At 39.7% G+C, this 25,811-nt stretch overlaps 1 protein-coding gene across 7 annotated transcripts in view; it reads left to right on the top strand.

Moving 5' to 3' along the window:
* PHACTR2 (phosphatase and actin regulator 2) overlaps nt 1–25,811 on the top strand; it is a 302,003-nt gene that overhangs the window by 242,051 nt on the left and 34,141 nt on the right. For all 7 annotated transcript variants that reach the window (XM_039465367.2, XM_074397354.1, XM_074397356.1 and 4 more), the window contains 5 exons: nt 968–1,505; nt 7,909–8,108; nt 10,016–10,172; nt 17,415–17,470; nt 23,773–23,834. In XM_039465367.2, the coding sequence (XP_039321301.1) occupies nt 968–1,505; nt 7,909–8,108; nt 10,016–10,172; nt 17,415–17,470; nt 23,773–23,834 (1,013 nt within the window). The remainder of the gene's footprint in view (nt 1–967; nt 1,506–7,908; nt 8,109–10,015; nt 10,173–17,414; nt 17,471–23,772; nt 23,835–25,811) is intronic.

Below are 25,811 nucleotides of genomic sequence, written 5' to 3'. Positions count from 1 at the left end.
TGGATGGATCCCTTGAGCCCAGGAGTTCAAGACCAGCCTGGGCAACATGACAAAACCCTGTCTTAACAGTAATATGTTAAAAATTAGCTGGGCATGGTGGCACACACCTGTAGTTCCAGCTACTCAGGTGGCTGAGGCCGGAGGTTCACCTAAGACTAGGAAGCGGAGGTTGTAGGGAGCCAAGATTACACCACTGCACTCCAGCCTGGTTGACAGAACAAGACCCTGTCTCAAAAAAAAGAAACTAGGAGCAACCCATGTAAATATATTTTGTAAAAAAGTTTTTTTCCAGGCTTTTGATGTTTTGAAGGGAGTATACCTTCCCTGTGTGGCCACAGGTTTTCCCTTTGCCCCGTCTCTGCTGCAGACGGAAGTAGAGGCCAGCATGGCGAGCTTCCTTCTCTGGAGCTAAGGGAACAGCTGGATTGCGTTTTACTCTTTTAGCAGTAAGATGACTGATTTTGTTTTTGACCCAGAAAGGAGCTGGATATATACCCCAAGCCTCTTCTGAATACGGGCCACCACTGTATTCCTAGAAAGACATAATAGAACATGTATAATTTATGATGAGCCCAGCTGTGTGCTGCCCTCAGCTAGCTGCTGATGTCTGTCCTCTGCATACCATAACATTCCTTCTTGAGAGCAGACTGGGCTTTCTCAAGTGACCCATAGACAAGGAGCAGAGGTTTCTCCCTTTGGCTGGCTCAGCTAGACTACGGGTGGGAGAAGGCAGAGGGTTCCTGTTCCTCCAAGTTTTGCCGTAAACATCACTTACTCCTTGCCGGATTGTAGGACGGGAGGGACAGAAGACAAGACCATTATCTTTATTAGTCTATTTTCTCTTATTCATTTATTCGACAGATTTTAAAGGGAACATTTTAAATGTTGTTGACAGTTACATCTTAGTTACTTTATTTTAAAAAAGCATTGTATTTGATTTTTTTAATGCAAAGTCTCTCTGTTGTAGCTGGCTCCTCTCATTCAAAAAAACAAACTGGCTCTAAAGCATCAGCTTCGCCATCCACTTCATCCACCTCATCTCGTCCCAAAGCTTCAAAGGAGACAGTTTCTGGCAAAACAGGGACAGCGGGGACCACCAAGGGCAAGAAAAAAACTGGCAAGCAGGCAACGACTTCTCACCTGTCCTCAGACACAACCACTTCTGGCACATCCAACCTGAAAGGAGAGCCTTCAGAGACCAGAGTGGAGAGTCTCAAACTCGAACAGACTGTCCCTGGAGCTGAGGAACAGAACACAGGCAAATCCAAGTCCACGGCCCCTCCATCCCCTGTGGCTCCCGCACCTTCTCCTCCCGCCCCTCCTCTCCCTCTTGAAGACCAATGCATTACTGCCTCAGACACTCCAGTTGTCCTGGTCAGCATTGGGGCTGACTTGCCCGTCTCTGCCTTAGACCCAAGTCAGCTTCTTTGGACTGAAGAGCCGATGCACAGAACCACTCTCCACCCAGGCACTGACTTACGTGTTAACAGAGAAAATGCAAAATGGTAAGTTGGGGAACGAAGTCCCTATTTTATCTGAGAACTAAAGATCACTAATGTATTGTGTTGGAAATGAAGCAAACAGGTTTGCTTTTATAATTTAACCTACTGAGTGTTAGGCATACCTGTGATCCAACCATTGGTAGAGCCGACAAATACCACTTGAGATCGGTGTTTTCAAGTACATTTAGAACCTGCTTCAGCACTGCCCAGCGGTCCTCAGTTCCCTTCTCTTTCCTTTCAGTGCTTGTTTTAAATCTTTACCATGTGGGTCCAGTCTGCTCACCAACTCATATCAGTAAGTTACTGAGCCTTCCCGTTCTCCAAGGACATAAAGACGATCAGACAAGAACTCTCATATTGGAACTCTTTTTTTCTCTAGCAGTAGAGTTGGCCCCCTTCTTGTTCCTTTAAATTCCCACCCAGCTGAAATGTTAGGTCCTCTGTGAAGCCATTCAATACTTCCAGACAGAATTTATTATTGTGTCTGCTATATGTAGACAACCCTTTTTCCTATCTGTGGGACAGAATTCGCCAACATGTCTTACATACTTCTGTGTACCCAGCAACCAGTCCAGAGTCTGATATGCCATAGGCACATGAAAGATACTCATTGAATTGTTGAAAGAAAATTAAAAAGGTGATTTAAGATGGTTATAGGAAAAATCAGCCTACTTTAACATGGTGGAAGCAGCGTTGAAGGTACAATGACCCTATTGCTAGATTTTATAAGTAGAGTATAATGGAAGATAAAAGATAGTGCTCAAGTAGTCTTAGTTTCATTTCAGAAGATACCTGAACAAAACGGGCCAAGGAACTTGATGTTGCCTCATTCTCATCCAGTTGGCGGGTTAGTTGCTTTATCGATACCCAGTTGCCCAAGCTGGAACCCTGGGGTTCATCCAAGAGTCCTAATTCTCTTTCATTCTTTGCATCTCATCACTCCCAAAGTCCTATAAATATTCTACAGGCAAATAAAACATATTAGCCCTGTCCCACAGGTGTGAAGTATGGCTGTCAGAGTATAGTAAACGCAATGATCAATTCTGTCTAGCAAAGACTTAGAGCTCTTGAATTCTGGCTTTTTGCTCCTGTGTCTAAGAACAAAACCTGTATTCATTCTTCAAAGTATGTAAAAGGGTCTCTTTCAAAACAATCTGTCATATTAGACTTTAAAAAAAATTATTACATTAATTAGGTTGGTTTTGATCAAGAGACTAAAATATCAACTTTAATTATTTAATTGCTGATGATAATAACTTTCATTTATCAAATACTCATTTAATGTCAGGAACTAAGCACTGTACATGTATTATCATTTTATTTATAGAAGGCTTCCTGAAAAAGTATCCCTGTTTTACAGATTTTAAAAACTGGCACTGAGAGAGCTAAAATAGTTTGCACAAGACTGCCCTGTTGGTGGTGGTGAAGCCAGAATGCATACCCAGTTCCATGCTCTGAATGTATAATTTCATGTTTTCCAAAGCAATGGCTTCTACATCTACTGCCATTTCTCTTCTGTTAGTTTTTTTGGGGGCGGTTTAAAATCACTTAGAGCACCAATATTTGAAGGACAGCCAAGAAAAGATAAATGTCAAATTACAAATTAATTCATTTTCTTTGTTTGACATTTTAATAAAAGATATGGGAAAAGAAGATTTATTGAAATGAATGGTTATGGTGTCTCTCTTAAGACATTTTGTGCTGCTGTAACAGAATACCTGAGACTGTGTAATTTATAATGATTAGAATATTGGCTCACCATCCTGGGGGCTGGAAGTCCAAGATCAAGGCAGCAGCATTTGGCGAGGATCATCTTTCTATGTCATCACATGGTAGAAGGTGGAAGGGCAAAGAGGACAAAAGAGTGAACCTACTCCCGTGAGCCCCTTTGAAAATGGCATTCATCTATTCATGAGGGCGGAGCTTCATGACTTAAACACCTCCCACTAGGCCCTACCTCTCAACACGTTGACAGTGGGGATTAAGTTTTTAACCCATGAATTCTGGGGGACACATTCAAATCCTAGCAGCATTCTTAATACTTCCAGCAGATAGCAAATGTGTTCATTTAACTATACTGAGTAGTTTCCCAACATTGCAATCACTTCCAACCTTTAGAACTGAACATTCATTCTTAGAGCATGTATTTTTTTTATTGCCTTTTCTGTGCTGGGCAATGTACTAAGTCCCAAAGATACAAAAGTGAGTATAGTTAAGACTAGCTTTTACCAAAATATTGTCTGATGTGCTCAGGAAGTGTAAATGTTTAAGGTAACATCTGAATTTTGGGAAACAGATTGGGTATATGGGGCTATTGTTCAATATACTAAAGAATAAGGTGCAACATGTAAAGTGCTTCCTGATATAGTCTTAAACGTTCAGAGAGCTCACATCCAAAGGTGACCTGACTCTATCCCATTCATTTCCACAAATATTTAAGGAGTACATTTTTATTGTGCTAAGCACCACACTACATACGAGGGGCTTAATATCAGTCTTCATCTCAAGTATATGAAAAACTGTCAGACCAAAGAGATAACCACCTGTTGTTTATTCCTACTGGGACTGTGAGAGGGAGTGAGCTTAGGACATCATTAGCCTTCCAGGGTGTTTATAATAGATATTCCTGTCCATCAAGGTAGTTATAATGCTTTCCTAGAAGAGGCCATAGGGATTTTCTTCTCCGTATATTCTTCAAAATTTAAATTTCAGTTTATCCTACAGGGATGGTTTGTGTTTGCTCTTCAGTTAACGAACCTGGAGTAAGTAGTCTCTCAAATTGCCTTCCAAATTCTTTCTTCCTTTTCAAGTGAATATTTGAATTAGAATATCTGGCTCTTAGTCACTTGCTCTTTACTTAGAACTTTCCCTGTGAGTTATGTTTAGTCAACTAATGTGTGAAAATCTTGTCATTTTATGAAGAGACTTCTGTTTGGAATACAAAATCAAAACTTTCAAGAAGACAAGTGACTATGTATAAAAATACCTACCTCTCTTCCCATATGGCAGGGCACTAATTATTTGGTAGGCTTCCATTCATGGGCAGCTTCATCAGCAACACTACGTGTGGTAACAGATAAGGCAAAAATTAATAAGTCCCTTTGGAGGCCATATCCAAAAGGTTATTTTGTACAGTTCATTTGCACAAACATTTACAGAATGCACTATGTTGTCCAGTGTGCCCAAGAGCCCCAGTGGGGAAAATGAGGGCTAAGTTATGAATTGATTAATACAGATTTGGAGTATATTTAGCATCAGGTCTAATTTATAACATAACTCATTAAGTGTAAAATATAATTGCACAATAAATGTAAAATTTAACAGGTAGACCGAGGGTCTTCAGTCTGGATTTTAGACTAGACTTGCTACCTTGGTTAGGCAACTCACACATGCCCTTCTTTGATTCCTTGAACTATACATTATCTACCTTTCTTATACAATAGAATACTTGTAAATCGTAGGTGTATGCTGAATTATTTGAAAACCATGAAACATAAAATACAAATAGTAAGATTAGAATAATAATCAATATGATAAATTAGTGAACAATGACACCAACAAATGAAGGGCTTATCTCTCCAATATTCTTTGTTCTGTTATTCAGAACATATATTCATTGGCATGTATTTTAAATGCGCTGTGATCACCCATGATGGCAGACGTATTCAAACAAGAATGGCTTCCAGTGGTAATCAACTAAAAATCCAGACTGTAGAAAAATTTTCCCATAAAAATAGATCTTCTTTTATTTAAGATGAGATTTAACACTGTGGAAAACAGTATGGTGGTTCCTCAAAAAATTAAATATAGAATTACCATGTGATCCAGCAATTCTGCTTCCATGTATGTAGCCAAAATAATTGAAAGCAGGCCCTTGAATCTGTACACCAGTGCTCAAAGCAGTATTATACACAACAGCCAAAAGGTGAAAACACACAAATGTCCATTGACTGGATAAACAAAATGTGGTATATACATAGAGTGGAGTATCATTAAGCCTTAAAAATGCAGAAGATTCTCACACATGCTACCACATGAATGAATGAACCTTGCAGACATTATGCTAAGTAAAATATGTTAAATACAAAGGGACAAACATTGTATAATTTCTCTTAGAGAAGGTACTTAGAATAGTCAAATTATACAGTCAAAAAGTAGAATGGTAGTGGCCAAGGGCTGGAAGATAATGGTTATGAGGAGTTGTTTAATGGGTACAGAGTTTTAATTTGGAAAGATGAAAAAGTTCTGAAGATGATTGGTGTTGATGGTTATACAGTAATGTGAAGGTGCGTAATGCCAGTGAACTCTACACTTAAAAATGGTGAAAATGGCAAATTTTATGTTATGTATATTTTACACAATAAAAATGAGATTCCCTGTTTTCCTCTTTGAGGATGAGAAGATAGTCTGTTGGGTTTTTCTGATAAGTGAGAAACAAAATTTTGACGGTACTAAGGTTTATAATCACAAAGTAGAATTTTAAATACCTCATATTCTGATAAAGTTGATCTGTGTTTATTACTAGAAGAACTTTTTACCAGAAAGCAAGTTGGGGGATCTTTATCTCTTAAAATGAAGATTACATTATTTTCAATATGACATTTTTAATGTAAATTACTATATATATCTTAGTCTAGTCTTTGAAAATTGACAGTCTTTGTATATTAATAGTAACTCTTTAAACCATAGACTTTTACCAGGCTAAATAATAGAAAATTCTTGCATTCTTGCATCCTTGCATATCACCTTTTTTTTTTTTTTTTTTTTTTTTTTTTTTTGAGAAAGAGTCTCACTCTGTCACCCAAGCTGTAGTGCAGTGGCGTGATCTCAGCTCACTGCAACCTCTGCTTCCCGGGTTCAAGTGATTCTCCTGCCTCAGCCTCCTGAGTAGCTGGGATTACAGGCGCACACCACCACGGCTAGGTAATTTGTTTGCATGTTTTTTAGTAGAGATGGGTTTCACCACGTTGGCCAGGTTGGTCTTGAACACCTGACCTTGTGATCCGCCCATCTCAGCCTCCCAAAGTGCTGGTATTACAGGTGTGGGCCACCATGCCCGCCCCCCCCTTTTTTTTTGAGATGAAGTCTTGTTCTGTCACCCAGGCTAGAGTGCATATCACCTTTTTTCTAAAAAGTTTATTTAACTTGCACACTGTCCATTAGGTTACAAGAGGCAGTTTTAAAAATGAAAAAAAAAAAAATGAAAACATGCAAAGGATAAATGATTTTTTACTATTTACTCACTGGGATAAACACAGGATTGAACTGTGTGTGTGTGTGTGTGTGTGTGTGTGTGTGTGTGTGTGTATACATATACATATATATATATAAATATATACATATATATATATTTATTTTTGAGACAGGGTCTCACTCTGTTACCCAGGCTGAGGTACAGTGGTACTAGCATGACTCACTGCAGCCTTGACTTTTTAGGGTCAAGCAATCCTCCCACCTCAGCCTCCCAAGTAGCTGGGACTGCAGGCAAGTGCCACCATGCCCAGCTAATTTTTCTTTTATTTATTTTTGAGACAGAGTTTTGCTCTTCTAGCCCAGGCTGGAGTGCAATGGCACAATCTCAGCTCACTGCAACTTCCACCTCCCGGGTTCAGGTGATTCTTCTGCCTCAGCCTCCTAAGTAGGTGCCGGCCACCACTCCTGGCTAATTTTTTGTATTTTTAGTAGAGACGAGGTCCCCTATGTTGCCCAAGCTGGTCTTAAACTCCTGAGCTCAAGTGATCCTCCTGCTTACGCCTTCCAAAGTGCTGGGATTATAGGTGTGAGCCACCGAACCCAGCCATGTGTTAATGAAAGAAGGTGTACTTTTCTACGTCACTACCTTCTGGGTGCTGTGATGCAAAACAATGAGTCTCACTTTTCAAGGAGCTTGTGGGACTGAGAAGCCACAAGCAGTGGGTGGTCAAGGTGTAGTACCCTAAGCACTCTAGTGGGGTTGTATTCAGGTCTCCCTGGAACAGACAGGTGGAACAAGCAATTAAAGTGAAGGCCCATGAAAGATTCCTGAAGGAGCTGACACCTGAAGAATAAGCAGGAGTTCATATAGGTCAAAGAAAGCTGCAGACAGTGTCAAATATCCAGGAATCTCTAGCTCATTATTCTTTCCACTGAATCCCATTGCTATGGAAAAAATAATTTGAAAATGTAGTTTTACCCTATTTGTTTGCTAAATGTATCAGATACCAAACCTTTGCATTTTACAGATGAAAAATGTAAAACCTTGACAATTAAGGTTTCATTTCAGTGACTTTAGCCTGGCCTATGTCAAATGTCTGCTTTTCCCAGGCTGAAGGAAGCCCATGAAACTAGAGCTCTTTTTCATGGCGTTGGTGCCCCCAAGGGTTGCTCTGAGCTTCACATCACTCCCTTGCTTTTCTGCCTTTAACAGTTTCACAACCAAAGAGGAGCTGGGTAAGACAGTGCCTCAGCTGCTGACTCCTGGGCTGATGGATGAATCTTCAGAATTCTTTAGTGCCTCAGAAGACGAAGGCCAAAGGGAATACCAAGCCAATGACTCTGACTCAGACGGGCCTATCTTGTACACTGATGACGAGGACGAGGACGAAGATGAGGATGGCAGCGGAGAAAGTAAGACTTTTCAAGAGCTTTGGAGGAGCGTGGGCGATAAACAGAAGCAGCTGCACTTTGTAAAGAATAAAAGCCTCATTAGGAACCAGACATCTGATGTTTTCTTTCCCCTCATCCTCCTTTCTCAAATTAGAAATGTGTATATCCTAAAGTTTAGCTTTTGATGGGAGGCCTTTCCATAAGATGATGTCACACGGCTGGATCTGGCCTTTGTTGGTGAGCTAGATAAGCTAGATGTGCATATTGGTATTTGTGCTGAGAATCAAAGCTTTCTAATGACAGAGGCCTTTCTCACTATGACCAAAGAGAGCCCTTCCATTCTGGGACTGTTCTTGAAGAAAGATTGTCGATGTAGATTCATTGGCTTACTCATTGGAGATGTTTGAAATTTTCACTCACTTTTTTTTTTTTTTGAGACGGAGTTTCGCCCTTGTTACCCAGGCTGGAGTGCAATGGCGCGATCTCGGCTCACTGCAACCTCCGCCTCCTGGGCTCAGGCAATTCTCCTGCCTCAGCCTCCTGAGTAGCTGGGATTACAGGCACGTGCCACCATGCCCAGCTAATTTTTTGCACTTTTAGTAGAGACGGGGTTTCACCATGTTGACCAGGATGGTCTCGATCTGTTGACCTCGTGATCCACCCGCCTCGGCCTCCCAAAGTGCTGGGATTACAGGCTTGAGCCACCGCGCCCGGCTTCACTCACTTGTATACTGTGGTTTAAAAATGGAGGAGGGAGAAATGAGTCAAGAATGCCAAATACCTCATTAGCATTAAGAGGCCGGGCATAGTGGCTCATATCTGCAATCCCAGCATTTTGGGAGGCTGAGGCAGGTAAATCACTTGAGGTCAGGAGTTCAAGACCAGCCTGACCAACGTGGCGAAGCCTTGTCTTTACTAAAACACAAAAACCAGCCAGGTGTGGTGGTGCATGCCCATAATCCCAGCTGTTCGGGAGGCTGAGGCAGGAGAATTGCTCAAACCCAGGAGGCAGAAGTTGTAGTGAGCTGAGATCACACCACTGCACTCCAACCAGGGAGACAGAGAAAGACTCCATCTCAAAACATAATAATAAAAAAATGCCAAACACCTCATTAGCATTAAAAACAATCATTCATCCACAACAAGTAAGATAGTTGGCCTGCTGGGAAATAATATCATTTATGCATTAAAAATAGTGACAAAAAACACAGTTTCTTTTGCACCAACCTACTATAACTTAGAGATCTAGAAAGTGCTTTTTTTTTTTTTTTTTTTTTAAAGCTTTGGGCAGGATAACATGGGAGTCATTCACTGTGGAATTCAATCTGTGGAGTATGACAAGTTATTACTATATTAGTAATTAAATAGCACTTTGTCCAATCCCTTTTAATTTGAACAGAGCAAAAATTAAAATAAAATCATTATCATCCACATGGTGTTACTTATCATCTGACGAAATTTTCAGGATTCTGGGGTAATTAAGGGTTAAACATTCATAGACTCTGCCAGGATGGCGTCTGAGTAGACGAAAGAAGGAGACGAGGATTAACTGTACAGAATAAAAGCAAAGGAACTTTGTTAAACTTGAAAAAGAAAAAACATTGTGCAATCAGTCATTTCAGTGATCCACCCTCTCAGCAAAATACACTGCAGCTATCACTTTCCAAATGATGAAGTGATATGTTGAAGGTTTTTCATGGTGTCCCAATACTTTTCAGAACATTAAAAAGAAATAGCTCTTCAGTCTTTTCAAAATGAACTGCATCCAACTCAGTCTTTTTTTTTTTTCTTTAGGTTAATTAAGATTCTCCTCCTGCATGAGGATAAAGAATTTGGTCTAGGCTCTATTTAAAGACCATGCCATGTGTAATCCGAGTGCCACCGGCTAAAAGCCTCTCTCTGCATTTCTGCTCTTTTTCAATCCTCAGGTGCTTTGGCAAGTAAAATCCGACGGAGGGATACTCTTGCTATCAAACTTGGCAACAGACCATCTAAGAAAGAATTAGAGGACAAAAACATCTTGCAGCGTACATCTGAAGAAGAGAGGCAGGAAATCCGACAACAGATTGGAACCAAGTTAGTCAGGTAATTGCTACCATTTTAGGACACTACTGACTAATTTGTATTTTTCACCTTCTGAAGCTTCCTACCTAACTAGGGTCATTGTGAATTCCTTATGTACAGATAGACCTGGCCTATTGGGTCTTTTAAAGTTGGTCTTGGATGATGAACTACTCAAAGAACCCGTCTTTGGCCAGTGGCTTTAAGGTCGCCAAGCCTATTCCAGGGGTCAGCAGACTTTTTTTTTAAAGACCAGTTGGCAAACATCTCAGGCTTTGCTGGCCAGTCTCTGTTGCAGCTACTCAGCTATGCTGCTGTAGAATAAAAGCAGACATAAATAATAGATAAACAAATGAGTGTGGCCATGTTCCAATAAAACTTTATTTATTCTTAAAGCTGGATTTGGCCTGCAGATCAGTTTGCTCAACAATCCTGGCCTTTTGAACTCACTAGCATTCCTGTGAATGCCATGAGGTTCTGCCCTGTGGACTGAGAGACTGTAGAAATAGTAGTTCCCTTCCATGGTCTGGCTCCATCCAAGTCAGGTAACCATAACCCTCATATCTACACTTCCCCCTTGCAACTTCGAGTAAATGGGTCATCTGACATCTCTACCTGCCTTCAGCCATTGTATTAGATTTTTGCTTTTGCCACTAGTGACTTTACAAGTCCATTTAACTGGCAGTTTTAACAGGAGTGAGTATTCATTCATGCCAAAGTTCTTACTTTCGATTATCAGTTTGAACACATGTAGTAATTGGTTGTTCTGCTGACTTATCTGCATACACAACACAGTACATAACTGGGAGAAAGGAACTGTCTAGAATCTCAGAGCAGGATTTGGAGGTGGGAGGAAATTACTGTCCTTGCTTGGAAGTGATATAACTGGGGGCAGGATTGGCATGGAGGCTGTTGACATTAGAGTAACCCCTAAGATACCTCCTTAGGGCTGAGATGTGCAGAAAGATGTCAGAGGCAGCGGCTGTGGTGTCCATCTGAAGGAAAAGCACAGTCTAACAGGGAACCCAGTGGGAGGCTTAGAGGGTCTCTCTGCTCCAGAAGCGCTTTTACGACTCTGGGAGAAATTCAGAAATGTTCACCAGCGGTCTCTCTCACTCTCATCTTCTTAATTCAGCCCTAACCTGTGACCATCTCTTGCTTCAGGGAAAGAGCTAGCAGAAGCAAGAGGGACTGAAGTGATTAATGGTATCAAGCTGGAAAAACCTACAAGTCTAAACTTGTCATCTTACCAAGGAAAAACAAGCGGCCTCTCTGAGGCGCAGAGAGATTAAGGAAATTTCTCAAGGACAGGCAGTTACTGAGTAGCAGAACCAGAAGTAGAATTTTGGCTCCTGGGTTCTCTGCCCAATTTTCTTTTGTATACGGTCTCCTGTTTTGTGCTTTCTACCCTATGTAAGAGTATATGCTTCTAGCTTTCCTGATTGTTTTATTGCTCTTGTTTATGTTTTGCTGTGAAGAAGAATTTAAATCATTGAATAATATTTGCATAAAATAATGATGCAAACAGGGTGTATCCCTTAAAAACAGAATATCCTCATTGTTTATCATAGGAGTAAAAAGTGGGAAGTATCATATACCCACCTCAATAAATGCCAAAGCAGCAGTAAAGAAAATCATGTAAGTTTTGTTAAAAATCTAAACAAATGAGGTGTTGCGGTCCCAGCACTTTGAGAGACCAAGGTGGGCAGGTCACCTGAGATCAGGAGTTTGAGACCAGCCTGGTCAACATGGTGAAACCCTATCTCTACCAAAAATACAAAAATTAGCTGGGCATGGTGATGGGCGCCAGTAATCCCAGTTGCTCAGGAGGCTGAGGCAGGAACCTGGGAGGTACAGGTTGTAGTGAGCCGAGATCACGTCACTGCACTCCAGCCTGGGCAACAGGGTGAGAGTCCGTCTCAATAAAATAAAATGAAATAATGCTAAATATCTTACTATAGGGAGAAACCCTAAAATCATTTTCTTTAAAAATAGAAGCAAACAAAAATTCCTTAACTGTACTGTACCAGAAGTCTGGTTGCAATTATTCGTCGTAAAGAAAAGGTATAAATTATAGGAAAGATATACCATTATCATACATCATTATATACCTAGAAAACTCTAAAAACTGACCCAAAATTGCTATATGTAATAATTTCAGCAGGTTTGCCTAAGATTAACCTATTAAAAAATCAACATTCTATTTATATAACATTGATACATAGAAGAAAATACAATGAAAAGCGGAGATTGCACTCACAGTAATAGCAACAACCACATTTTAAATACTTAACTCCAGGCCCAAGAAATCCGTTTCCAGAAAATCATAATGGAAGAAATAGAGGAATATGTAACTAAATGGAGAGAGAGTAAACATTTTTATCAATGAAGAAGAATCAACAGACAAGTTAAACATGGGTGGTGTGAAGTTGAGGGACAATAGATATACTTTATAGAATCAGGGTATGATGGATTCATTCTATAAAATGAAACCTAATAGAAATAAATGTCACCTTTTTCAGTGTGGGTCAGAGAAAAAACCATCTGCCAAGATAGGATGAGAGGCCTGTGGCCACAGATTGAAAAGATATTTGGGGCTGTGATAAATTTAATGAAAATCATCATGACCACAGCCATTGTGAGAGGTGGTTATTCAACATCCAAGTGTGGGCTGATCCAGAACTGGCAGAAATACAATCTCTAGGACAAGGCAGGAAAGAGTCACTGCTTGGCCCCATCTATAAAACAGAACTAACTAACCCAAGAGCTTGGGAGGATTAAAAGAGATGATACACTTAAGGTACTTCAGTACCTGGGTCATAGCAAGCACTCAAAAATTTTTTCTTGGGCCAGGCACGGTGGCTCAAGCCTGTAATCCCAGCACTTTGGGAGACCAAGGCGGGCGGATCACAAGGTCAAGAGATCGAGACCATCCTGGCCAACATGATGTAACCGCATCTGTACTAAAAATACAAAAAATTAGCTGGGCATGGTGGCACTCGCCTGTAGTCCCAGCTACTCAGGAGGCTGAGGCAGGAGAATTGCTTGAACCCAGGAGGCGGAGGTTGCAGTGAACCGAGATTGTGCCACTGCACTCCAGCCTAGCGCCTGGTGACAGAGTGAGACTGCCTCAAAAAAAAAAAAAAAAAAAATCTTATTATTAATTTAATTTAAATTATTATACAGCAGTTAAACTAGTAAAGCACATTTAAAAATTAAACCCACCCGGCGCGCTGGCTCATGCCTGTAATCCCAGCACTTTGGGAGGCCGAGGTGGGTGGGTCACAAGGTCAGGAGTTCAAGACCAGCCTGGCCAAGATGGTGAAACCCCATCTCTACGAAAACTACAAAAATTAGCCAGATGTGGTGGTGGGTGCCTAGAATTCCAGCTAATCACAGCTACTAGGGAGGCTGAGGCCAAAAATTGCTTGAACCCAGGAGGCAGAGGTTGCAGTGAGCTGAGATTGCATCACTGCACTCCAGCCTGGGTGACAGAGTGAGATGCTGTCTCAAAAAAAAAAAAAAAAACAACTTTAAACCGCAGGCTGGGCGCGGTGGCTCAAGCCTGTAATCCCAGCACTTTGGGAGGCAGAGGCGGGTGGATCACAAGGTCGAGAGATCGAGACCATCCTGGTCAACATGGTGAAACCCCGTCTCTACTAAAAATACAAAAGATTAGCTGGGCATGGTGGCGCGTGCCTGTAATCCCAGCTACTCAGGAGGCTGAGGCAGGAGAATTGCTTGAACCCAGGAGGCGGAGGTTGCTCTGAGCCGAGATCACGCCACTGCACTCTAGCCTGGGTAACAAGAGCAAAACTCCATCTCAAAAAAAAAAAAAAAAAAAAAAAAATTAAACCCAATGTTGGCAAGTTTATGGGCAAATAGGACATATATACATTGCACCTTTTCAGTATTTCCAAAGAACAGTTTAACAGTATGATATGAGAATTATGAAGCAGTCTGTTTCTTTGGATGATAATTCAATTTGAGGACTATGTAAAAAGGAAATAATCCAAAGGGAGGAAATGCTATGTCTTACAAAGATGTTTATTACAAAGCTTTTATAGCAATGACAGATTAAAACATACCAAATGCTCAAAAACAAGGGACCAGTGAAAATACTGAGAAGCTGACACTTTGGAATCCCATAAAGTACCTGTTTTCTAAACACTTCATCAAGGATGCCCTGTAAATGATACATAGGCATCTCCTGGAAGAGCCAGGGAAGTGCAGGTGTATATTTGGGCTGGGACGGGAGTGTAGGTGTGTGTTTGAGTTGGGATGGGAGTATAGGTGTATGTTTGGGCTGGCATGGGAGGCGCCTTCTCCATCTCTGATCTAACAATCCAACTGAGACAGCTTCTGTCTCTCTTACAGATTAGGATTCCATTGCAACCCCAAAAAGTTCAAAAGCCTTTATAAATACATAGACTATATCTATCAAAAATGTCAATGGACCAGGTGCGGTAGCTTATGTCTGTAATCCCAGCACTTTGGGAGGCCAAGGCGGGCAGATCAGGTCAGGAGTTCAAGACCAGCCTGGCCAACATAGTGAAACCCCATCTCTATTAAAAATACAAAAAAAAAAAAAAAAAATTAGCTGGGCATGGTGGCGGGTGCCTGTAATCCCAGCTACTTGGGAGGCTGAGATAAGAGAATCACTTGAACTCGGGAGGCAGAGTTTGCTGTGAGCCGAGATCATGCAATTGCACTCTAGCCCAGGCAACACTGTGAGACTCTGTCTCAAAAATAAAAAAAGTCAATGGTCTGGGCATGGTGGCTTGATGCCTATAATTCCAGCACTTTGGGAGGATGAGATGGTAGATCCCTTGAGCCCAGAAGTTTGAGACCAGCCTGGGCAAAACCCCACCTCTACTAAAAAAAAAAAAAATTAGTGGAGCTTGGTGGCATGCACCTGTAGTCAGTCCCAGCTACTTGCGAGGCTGAGGTGGCAGGATCGCTTGAGCCCGGGAGGTGGAGGTTGCAGTGAGCTGAGACCACACCACTGAACTCCAGCCTAAGTGACAAAGGTAGACCCTGTTTCACAAAAAAATAAAATAAGTTAATAGATCAGAGTTTTCACTGTTACTAAAATGTAAATTTTACAGAATTATTTTTGTATGAACAAAGCACATCTAATCACTGTCATTGAACGATAAATCACCCACCGTTCCAGCCATAGAGAACTCCATGTCTAATGAGAGACAAAATTATATGTTGCACGATGGGGTCATGTGAAAAACACAAACATCTAAGTCAAAGGACTTGAGTATGAATTCTGGCGCTAGCATTTACTAGTGTTTTACCTTAGACGTTCCTCATCTTTCGTTTCCTCATCTGTAAAATTGGAACTGGCTGCTACCTTGCTGAATTGTTTTAAGGATTCAAGATCATGTAAACTAAGCACCTAGCACACACAGTACTTAGATTTTTAAAACTGACTAAATGATAGCTGTAATTATTATCTTTATAATTACCTGTGTGATAAGTGTTTTAATAGATGTATAGTCTGTTTATAAATTGCTGTAAATAAGCAAAGAACCATGAGTCTTTAATTCTCATTTTCAGGAGATGCCAAATACCTATCTTCAAGATATTATTTTAATCATCTGTAAGGTTTCAGTGGATGGAAAAGGAGAGAAAGACAACCCAGAGGGAGGAGACACCGTAAATTAAAAAAGCGTGGCTTATTGTGGGCTTAGTATAGAGTACAGTATATTGATAGTACAGCCATGTAGCACAGGATACATGGGGATATGGATGGCAGAAAACCTGGCTGGCATAGACGTAGATATTCAATATATTCTTTTTTTCTGCTCAATTAAGTTAGTTTCAAGGTAGCTCTGATGAAGATCACAGTTTAATAAACATTTTAATGAGATATTTAAAGTATCATTAATTTCAATGCTTCTTACCATTTCTGTCATAGCCATAAACATTTAGAATTAGTAGTACTACCTTATATTAAGATTACCCAGCCAGGCACAGTGGCTCACACCTATAATCCCAGCACCCTGGGAAGCCGAGGTAGGAGGATCACTTGAGGCCGAGCATTCAAGACCAGCCTGGACAACATAGCAAGACCCCATCTCTACAAAAATAAATAAGCAAAATTAGCTGGGCATGGTGGTACATGCCTATAGTCTCAACTACTTGGGAGGCTAAGGTAGGAGGATTGTTTGTGCCTAAGAGTTGAAGGCTGTAGTGAGCCATGATCCCACCACTGCACTCCAGCCTGGGCAACAGAGCCAGACCCTTTCTCTTTAAAAAAAAAAAAAGTACTTTTTATGTATTTTTATTTAATTTGCACAAATTCAGCCTATGCCCAGAGACAGTTTTTCTCCCTGATTAACAATAAATTAATAATGTAAACAAGACCAAGAACTAAGTTATAAAACGTTATTAAGACGTTCAGCTCTCATGTACAAATAGCAACTAATCATAAACGTGCCTGGGTTTTCTTGAAGACAGATGGGAAGGACCTGTAACTTTATATATAATATATTCATCTGAGGTCCCAAAGCGGCATTTCACTTATACCACTGTGCAGTATAGATTGGTCATCTCAGTTAGTGGGAATGATTGAACAACAGCCTGTTGTAGACCCTAATGAGCTGTACATTATTTAGGCTATAAGATAAGCTGTAACAGAGGCCAAAAACTACAGTGGTTCAAACTAGGTATGTGTATTTCGTTTTCACATGACAGTGCCCAGGTAAGTGGGCCATCCAGCATGAGGGGGAGCACAGCTTCTTGAGGTCAGCCTAGCACCCATGTTCCTTCTGTCTTGCTGCTCTCCCGTCCCTCTGAATGATCTCATCTGCGTGATCAAAGCTGGCTCACACCACCATGCTGAAGTTCTAGCCTGCGGAAAAAGGAAAGAGAAAAAAGGGAACACACACCCAGGCATTTTAAGGATGAGAAGGGGAAACAACAAACGTCATTCTGCTCACATCCCGTTGCAGAAATCCAATCACAGCATCACACCTGGCTTCTAGGGAGGCAGAAGTCTGTGGTCAGGTGCCTAGCTAACATTCAGGCCTATCTGTTGCTAAAAGGAAGGGAGACTGTGTGATGGGGGTCAGTGAGCAGCCTCAGCCATGATCTGTAATCTCCAAACTAATGAGAAGGAGACTTTTATTTTGAAGCTTTAAAAATGGATTTTTCTTTCTCAAAACATGAAAAATAGAACCTTATTGTTTTATTTTGAGTCTCCTACTAGGGTACCTTGTTTGTAACATTAATATATCCTTTTTGTCATCATAGGAGGCTGAGCCAGAGGCCCACGTCTGAAGAATTAGAGCAAAGAAACATCCTAAAACGTGAGTATTCTGTACTATAGAATGATTCCTTGTGTAATCATTAGCAAGGAACCGCTACAGATGACGCATTTATCAGCAAGAAACCATTATATATTCGTTTACTCATGATGGACTGAAATGGTCTATTTATGTTACATTTACATGTAATTGTTTATATATTTTTTTAATTTCTTGAATTGTGTATTTTATTTTATGGCTTTGAGCCTTATATCCACCCCTCCCCAGACCAGAGTCACAGTCATGACAATGGTGTTTAAGAAAGATGAAATGTATTCTTTGTATTCTTTCACCCACATATTAAATAGAAAAAGAATGCTCTAGTCTTCCTGCAAATAAATGTCAAAGAAGAGGCCAAAAGAATCCGCAAAAAATAAATCGAACATTCCTATATTATTATTAATAATATACTTTGTTGCTAGTTTAACAAATGACTCAAAACAAAATTTTCAATCCATTTCTTTCCTATGACGTGATTCCTTCTTGAGTTGCTTGTAATGTTTCAGCACTAAAAAGTTCTCCATTCATCTTCCTATTTTTCCCTCTATTCTCTCTGACTTTATTTTTCACCCATCCCTGCTGTAGTATTTATTGGAGTTAGTAAGTTAAAGCTAGAAAACTAATAGAAATGAAGTTTATCATGCTACTGTTTGTCAATGTGGTCAGATACGGCAGTGAGTAGAGAAACAGATATTTTTTAATTGAGCCTAGCTGTAGTTTTATATATTGTTAACCCAGTTTCAAAAGATCTTTTTATTGCATGAAATATCAAAGAACATGGGTAAAACTCCGGATAGTACTGGAATAAGAGTGACCCATGGTGTGGGGGAAATCCTTGTCAACCAGACTTGTCGAGTTATCTTGGCCTGCTAGAAGACCCCTCCTCTTCAATCCAAGTTACTTTCTTTCCTTTAGGAAAGAAAATTTTTAGTAGCATATTGTATTACAGTTGTTAGTATGAAATCAATTCAACAATGAATATGAACTACCATCCACCCAGTCTATGGGATCACTTTCTTCAGAATGCTTTTTTCTGGCTTTTTTGGAACATAACTAGAATACAGTCCCAAGAAGGACTTAAGTGGCTACCAATGTACAGAGAAGCCAGTTTGGAGGAGGAAAAATTTGTGGTTGGAAAAGAAGGAAAATTTTATGTTTTTGCTTTTCTGAGGAAGAGTAGAAGCAGCATCTAATTTTGATAATAAGCCAAAAAGATTCATTGCTTTCCATGATAGGTTCCTGGGAAATACTTGTTGAATTAAGTTTTAAGCAAGCTCAAATGCAGACCCTAAGCTGCTAAACAACACAGAGATTATGCGTGCTGGATGCCTGATCCAATCTAGAAAAAAAAAAAAAAAAAAAGACCAATTTTTAGGTAAATATTTCTTGATCCTGTGAGATTAACAGTGCCAAACCACACTGGAATTTAGTTATTTGAGGAACTGTTTCATGGATCTAGAAACTTATCACACATTGATCTTAAGTGTTGCCCTGGCCTTTACATCTTGTTTTCCTGGAGGAAAGAGTGAGAGAGACTCTTCAGATTTGACTCCAGCCTTTTTTTCCTTCCTTTTAAGTTCACCTAAGCATGTTTATTTCTGGAAACAGAGACATATTTCCAGTCTGGAGAGGCTGATAAGTTGGCCTATGATCTCCTGACCCAGTATTGTGCAGCCCAGGAAGGCAGAAGAAAACCGGGAGAGGTCATCTTTCCCTGAGCAGTCGCAGGAAGCTGAACAGCCTGCCTTACACTCCACTCAGCCCGTTTGCCTCTTTCTTGGTTCTTCCACATGGATTGCTCTTGTTTGCTTGTTTGTATGTTTCATCGCCAGCTTTTGTTCAAGAACAGTAGAAAAGTGTGTGATACAGTGTGGTTTTTAAGGACACTTACTTTAACTAGGTCATCTTTTTTTTTTTTTTTTTTTTTTTCTGAGATGGAGTCTCACTCTGTTGCCCAGGCTGGAGTGCAGAGACGCAGTCTCGGCTCATTGCAACCTCCACCTCCTAGGTTCAAGTGATTCTCCTGCCTCAGCCACCTGGAGTAGCTGGGACTGCAGCCGTGCACCACCACACCTGGCTAATTTTGTATTTTTAGTAGAGACAGGGTTTTGCTATGTTGGCCAGGCTGGTCTCAAACTCCTGACCTTGTGATCCGCCCGCCTCGGCCTCCTAAAGTGCTGGGATTACAAACATGAGCCACTGTCCCGGCCCTAAGTAAGTCATCTTTTTTTGACAAACTAGAAAACTAATTCACAGAATAAAACATTCAACAATTTTTAGAGCCCGTGGGTTTAATAAACATTAGTCAGATGCAAATAAATGCCATTAGCTTTCATTGGTAACCACTAGAAAAATGGTATTTCTTAGTGTCATTCCCCATATCACTCCTTACTTAATGTCTTTCCTAATTATTTTGATGACACTAGAACTTTTATATATGTGTGTGTGTATATATATATATATATAAATAAAATATTTAGTCATGTGTTTTAGAACCAGTTCCTACAAACTGGTAAAATAAAAAGCAACTTTTGGTAGTTAAAAGGTAAACTTTTGCTAATCAAGAAAGGTGATATATTTAGCTAAGAATGTAATTCTATCTATGTCTTCTATAGAGAAAAATGATTTAGGACATTGAATTCTGCATGTATTTTTCCCCAATATTTTATTATGAAAATGTTTAAACATGAAGAAAAGTTGAAGGAATTTTACAGTAAATCCCCCTGTATCTACCATCTATAGTCTATCATTAACATCTTGCTTTATGACATATCTGTGCATCTGTTGATCCCGCTTTTTTAAACACACTTTAAGTTTATACATGTTTTTTAATTTGTTAAAAACACCCACATGAGGCCAGGTAAGGTGGCTTATGCCTGCAATCTCAAAGCCCTGAAGGCCAAGGCAGGAGAATTGCTTGAGGCCGGGAGTTTGAGACCCACCTGGGCAATATAGTGAGATCTCATCTCCACCAAAAATTGGAAAAAAAAAAAAAAAAAAAAAACTACATGGAAACATGTAAAAAGCAAAAAGAGAAACAAACCCACAACAAATTTTGGCTTTTTGAACCCATTTTATCTGAATTAACAACTCAAGAATATAATATTCCAGTTGCTGATACTTTTGTACTTTTCTTTCGTCTCCTTTTAGCTCATCCACAAAATTCTCTGAGCAGCACTGCTCACCAGGCGGGTTTCCTGTAGTACCCGTTGCTGTTTGACCACATGTTTTATTTGTTTATTTATTGAAAATGCTTCCTGCGGCTTGTCGGAAATATTCACCCCTCTCTACTCTGATGAGAGTCACTGAGAGCAAAATTTGTCAATGAACCACCTCACTTCCTTCATGAATATCCTTCCAGCCTGTTTAAATTGACCAGAAGATTTACATTCTACTTTATAATTAGTCCTTTCGTGAATCAAAAATGAAGGAAGCATACAAAAAACTTGGTGCATTTTTAAATTCTGAGTCTAAGGTTTAATCTTGACTTTATGACAGATTTTACAATGACTGTTAAATAAGATTCAGAGAAGCTGGCATGGTATCTCATGCTGGTAATCCCAGCTACTTGGGAGGCTAAGGCAGGAGGATCACTTGAGGCCTGGAAATAAGACCAGCCTGGGCAACACAGGGAAAGCCCATCTCTACAAAATAAAAATAAAGATTCAGGCCAGGCGCTGTGGCTCACATCTGTAATTTTGGGAGGCTGAGGCGGGTGGATCATGAGGTCAGGAGATTGAGACTATCCTGACTAACATGATAAAACCCCATCTCTACTAAAAATACAAAAAATTAGCTGGGTGTGGTGGTAGGTGCCTGTAGTCCCAGCTACTTGGGAGACTGAGTCAGGAGAATCTCTTGAACCCGGGAGGCAGAGGTTGCAATGAGCTAAGATCATGTCACTGCACTCCAGCCTGGGTGACAGAGCAAGACTCTGTCTCAAAAAAATAAGTAAATAAAAATAAAAATGAAGATTCAGAGGAACGGTCATGTTGGCTTCCCTCTACCTCTCACTCTCCTCCTCTAACTTCGCTAAAAGTATAGTTTCAAACATGGAAAATGTAAAGAAGTCAGTTCCTGATGTCAAAAATGAATTCAGTCCTCTAAACTGCAGTTGGCCTGTCTCTTTTCAGACATCACTGTTACCTGGTAGCACTACTTGTACGATATGCTTAATAAGGCAAAACTTTCTAATATTCTCGTGAAGGAAACGTCATTTTTGCATATTTATTGAAGACTGGAGCATTCGTTAGCTTTGGGATGTATTATAGCCAATATTTTCATCTTTGAAAAGTACCTTAAAAATATAGCATAGACATTGCATGAGAAGAATTGACAAAAATGTTTTAAGAATTATATTTTCCCAGCCGAGGCAGGCGGATCACCTGAGATCAGGAGTTCGAGACCAGCCTGGCCAACATGGTGAAACCCCATCTGTACTAAAAATATAAAAAATTAGCTGGACATGATGGCACGCACGTATAATACCAGCTACTAGGGAGGCTGAAGCAGGAGACTCACTTGAACCCGAGAGGTGGAGGTTGCAGTGAGCAGAGATCCACTGTACTCTAGCCTAGGCAACAAAGCAAGACTCTGTCTCAAAAAAGAAAAAAAAAAAAAAGGAATTATATTTTCTTTAAATGTCATCAATATCACTAACAATATCATCTACTTTTATCAACAGTATCAACAATTTTATTTTTATTTTCACTATTACATCACCTTGTAAAGCTCTGGTTTGAATCACAGGGACCACAGTGTGATATTTGTTTATTATGTATTTTGAAAATTCACAAGCTTCATCCAACTCATATGAGGTAATTCTTGAACCTAAGTATGCATTTTTAAGGATATGAAAGGGTATATATTTTGAGAAGCAATTAAAAACCTACAGTACATTCACAGGAACAAATGTAAATTATAACAAAATTTGTTTGACTGGCACAGAATGAAAGGATATTAACTCGTTTCTTGTCTTGTGGGTGATTACAGTTTATGTTCACTCTTTGTTTAATCACCTTCTTTCTTATGCATTCAAGTTATTATTTCAGAAGAACACAAAATCTTTCCTGTTCAGAGAAGGAAAACGGATAGAGAATTTAACCTGTTCAACTAACAAATATAGATGTTACAAATATTTAATATTGATATTTTATTTACAATAAGAATAGTCTTAGTTGTAAGAAGTGTATTTGAATTTTAAAATAAATATATTTCATACCTGTCATGGATTTAAAAAAAATTTTTAACTCAAACTGGGAGGCAGAGGTTACAGTGAGCCAAGACCATGCCATCGCACTCCAGCCTGGGTGACAGAGCGAGACTCCGTCCCAAAAAATAAAATAAAAGTAAATAAACAGAAAAAGTTTTCCTTTTTCAACGTTTTGGTCAAATCTTTATGCAGTGTGATTTTCCTTCAGAAGAGTTCATGATAGCACTTTCTAAAGCATAGTCTATCGTAAACATCAGTATCCAAGAAGCAAAATATATGTTCGCTGATCGAACGGATGATGAGCTAAAGGAAGCAACAGAGAGAAGTTCCTCTAGTAAGCAACAAACAGCAAAACCTGAAGGGTGTTTATTTCTTTAAAATTTTTGGACATTTTTCTTTAAATCCCATCTGTTGGGCAGCATAAAATTGTACTACTTGGTGAATCACTAGAGAAAGAGAAGACTTTGGAAAGGCAAAGTCACAAGAAAATAAATAATTTCCACCCACAGTACATCATAACCTCATTTAGAACATTCTGGTTTGAAAGCGAAGTCCAAGGAAATGCTTACATTCTGCCTCTATGGAAACCAAGGAAGACAAATCAAATATTTTGGTTGGATTTGAATGGAAATCAGCAGCTCAGACATGCATCGGATGGTTCCAATTTGCTCTTTTAATATGTCTCAGATTTTCACATGAAGGCCAGATTCTGAAGTAAATTTTTATCTGAATTCTGGTAAATTGTGCTTATAAGCCCCTAAGATGATCAGCAATAGAGGGCTTTCATTAGAACATGGACACGCCTGTGTTTTTTTTTTTTAAGCGTAGAACAAGACATTTAAAACGTTTAAAATTAGTAAACCAGTCCTACCAAAAAAACCATATACATATATATGTGTGTGTGTATGTGTGTGTATGTATGTGTATAAGATGATCAACCTTTCTACAAAATCTTTTGACAACTTTTTAATGATGTTGGTGTAGTATTTGATCATTATTTGTTAGAGTCACGTGATTGTGGCCTGATATATTTTTCTGATTATAAAATCATCTATAGTAACTGTCATCATGACTTTCCCCCTTTAATAAACAGAAAAGAATGAAGAAGAGGAACAAGAAGCAAAAATGGAACTTAAACGCAGACTCAGCAGAAAGGTGATGAAATCATGACTATTAGTGAACGTATGTGTTTTGAGATATACTTTGTGTTTTTAAAAAATACTAATCTCTGCCGGGCGCGGTGGCTCACGCCTGTAATCCCAGCACTTTGGGAGGCCGAGGCAGATAGATCATGAGGTCAAGAGATCGAGACCATCCTGGTCAACATGGTGAAACCCCGTCTCTACTAAAAAAAAGTACAAAAAATTAGCTGGGCATGGTGGCGCGTGCCTGTAATCCCAGCTACTCCGGAGGCTGAGGCAGGAGAATTGCCTGAACCCAGGAGGTGGAGGTTGTGGTGAGCCGAGATCGCACCATTGCGCTCCAGCCTGGGTAACAAGAGTGAAACTCTGTCTCAAAAAAAAAAAAAAAAAAAAAAAAACTAATCTATTTATATGTAAATCAGATGTTTAGCAATAATTGCTCCTATTAGTCTGTAATCGTAAACATCAAAATCACCAGCCTGGGCAACGTGGTGAAACCCTATCTCTACAAAAAGTACAAAAATTAGCCAGCTTGGTGGCACATGTCTGTAGTTCTAGCTACTCAGGAGGCTGAGGTGGGAAGACTGCTTTAGACTTGGAGGCGGAGGTTGCTGTGACCTGATATCGTGCCACTGCACTCTAGGCTGGGAGATACAGGTAGACTCTGTCTCAAAAAAAAAAAAAAAAAATCAGTATAATGCACATGTTATAAATGATGTTTATAATTGTATGTTGTATTAATTTTGATAAATTAACAATCAAGGGTTTTAAAATTGCATTTACTCTGAAAACATGTACTCTGTGTGAGAAATTTTTAAAGATACAAAAAAAAGAAAAATATAAAATAATATGTCTTTCATTCAGAGATGGCCATGATTAACATTTCAATGCATATATTTCTATTTTTAAAAATTGTTTTGAGCCAGGTGCAGTAGCACGCACCTGTAGTCCCAGCTACTTGGAAGCTGTGGAAGGAGGATTGCTTGAGCCCAGGAGTTCAAGACCAGCCTGGGCATCATAGTGAGACCTTGTTTCCAAAAAAAAAAAAAAAAAAAAATTAGTTAAAAATTAATCTCATTCGATTAGAACAAAGAAAAAAAGCAAAAGAAAAAAAGAAGTGAAAAAAGTTTTTAATTATAATAAAAATTATTCCTTAAAATGCTTGCACTTTCCATTTAGTGTTGGAAATATTAAATAAATATTTTGTTACTCCTGAAGATTTCCCACTATTCCACATCAGAGCTGGGTAAGTAATTTGTAACGTGAACTTGATCATCCAGCCTGCCCGCTACAGTGCTACCCAGATTGACAAATGTCTTACCTCCCAACTCAGACAATGGTTGCCACTTATTTATGAATATATAAATCTGATGTTAGGGCTATCACTTTGTTCTGTGTTAAAATAATAATAGCCTTTGGAAAAATTAAGCACCATCAGAGTTTATATTTCATTATAAATCCTAATAATTCTTCAGACATACCTTTTGCACCTAAAAAAGGATAAAGTGACTAAAACGTGACCTCTCCATGAAGTGCGACCTGACCCACATTTTCCTGGGCTGGCCAGGGAGTCTGCAACAGAAACAAGTAGGTGTAGGTCAGCCTGTAGCACTGGTAGCTACCTCGTGATTGGCACAGTCCTGAAGACAAGACTGGATGGAGAATTTCTTTTTTTTTTTTTTTTTTTTTGAGACAGAGTTTTTCGCTCTTGTTACCCATGCTGGAGTGCAATGGCACGATCTCGGCTCACCGTAACCTTCGCCTCCTGGGTTCAGGCAATTCTCCTGCCTCAGCCTCCTGAGTAGCTGGGATTGGATGGAGAATTTCTAACTTTTGTTGTCATTGGCCACTTTCCTTCTAGCCAGTCCTCAGGAGCAACAGCTTCTCTCCCTCCTTATTTCTGCCTGCCCCAAAGTGGCAACAAGAAACTAGTGATATAGATTGGGCAGCAACTACAGTATAACAGATCATTAGATTATTCTCTCTCTGG

Source organism: Saimiri boliviensis, chromosome 4, assembly GCF_048565385.1.
Source record: "Saimiri boliviensis isolate mSaiBol1 chromosome 4, mSaiBol1.pri, whole genome shotgun sequence".
NCBI classification, from domain to species: domain Eukaryota; kingdom Metazoa; phylum Chordata; class Mammalia; order Primates; family Cebidae; genus Saimiri; species Saimiri boliviensis.
Note: the sequence above shows the minus strand (reverse complement) of the source record. Positions and strands in the feature narration are given on the sequence as shown.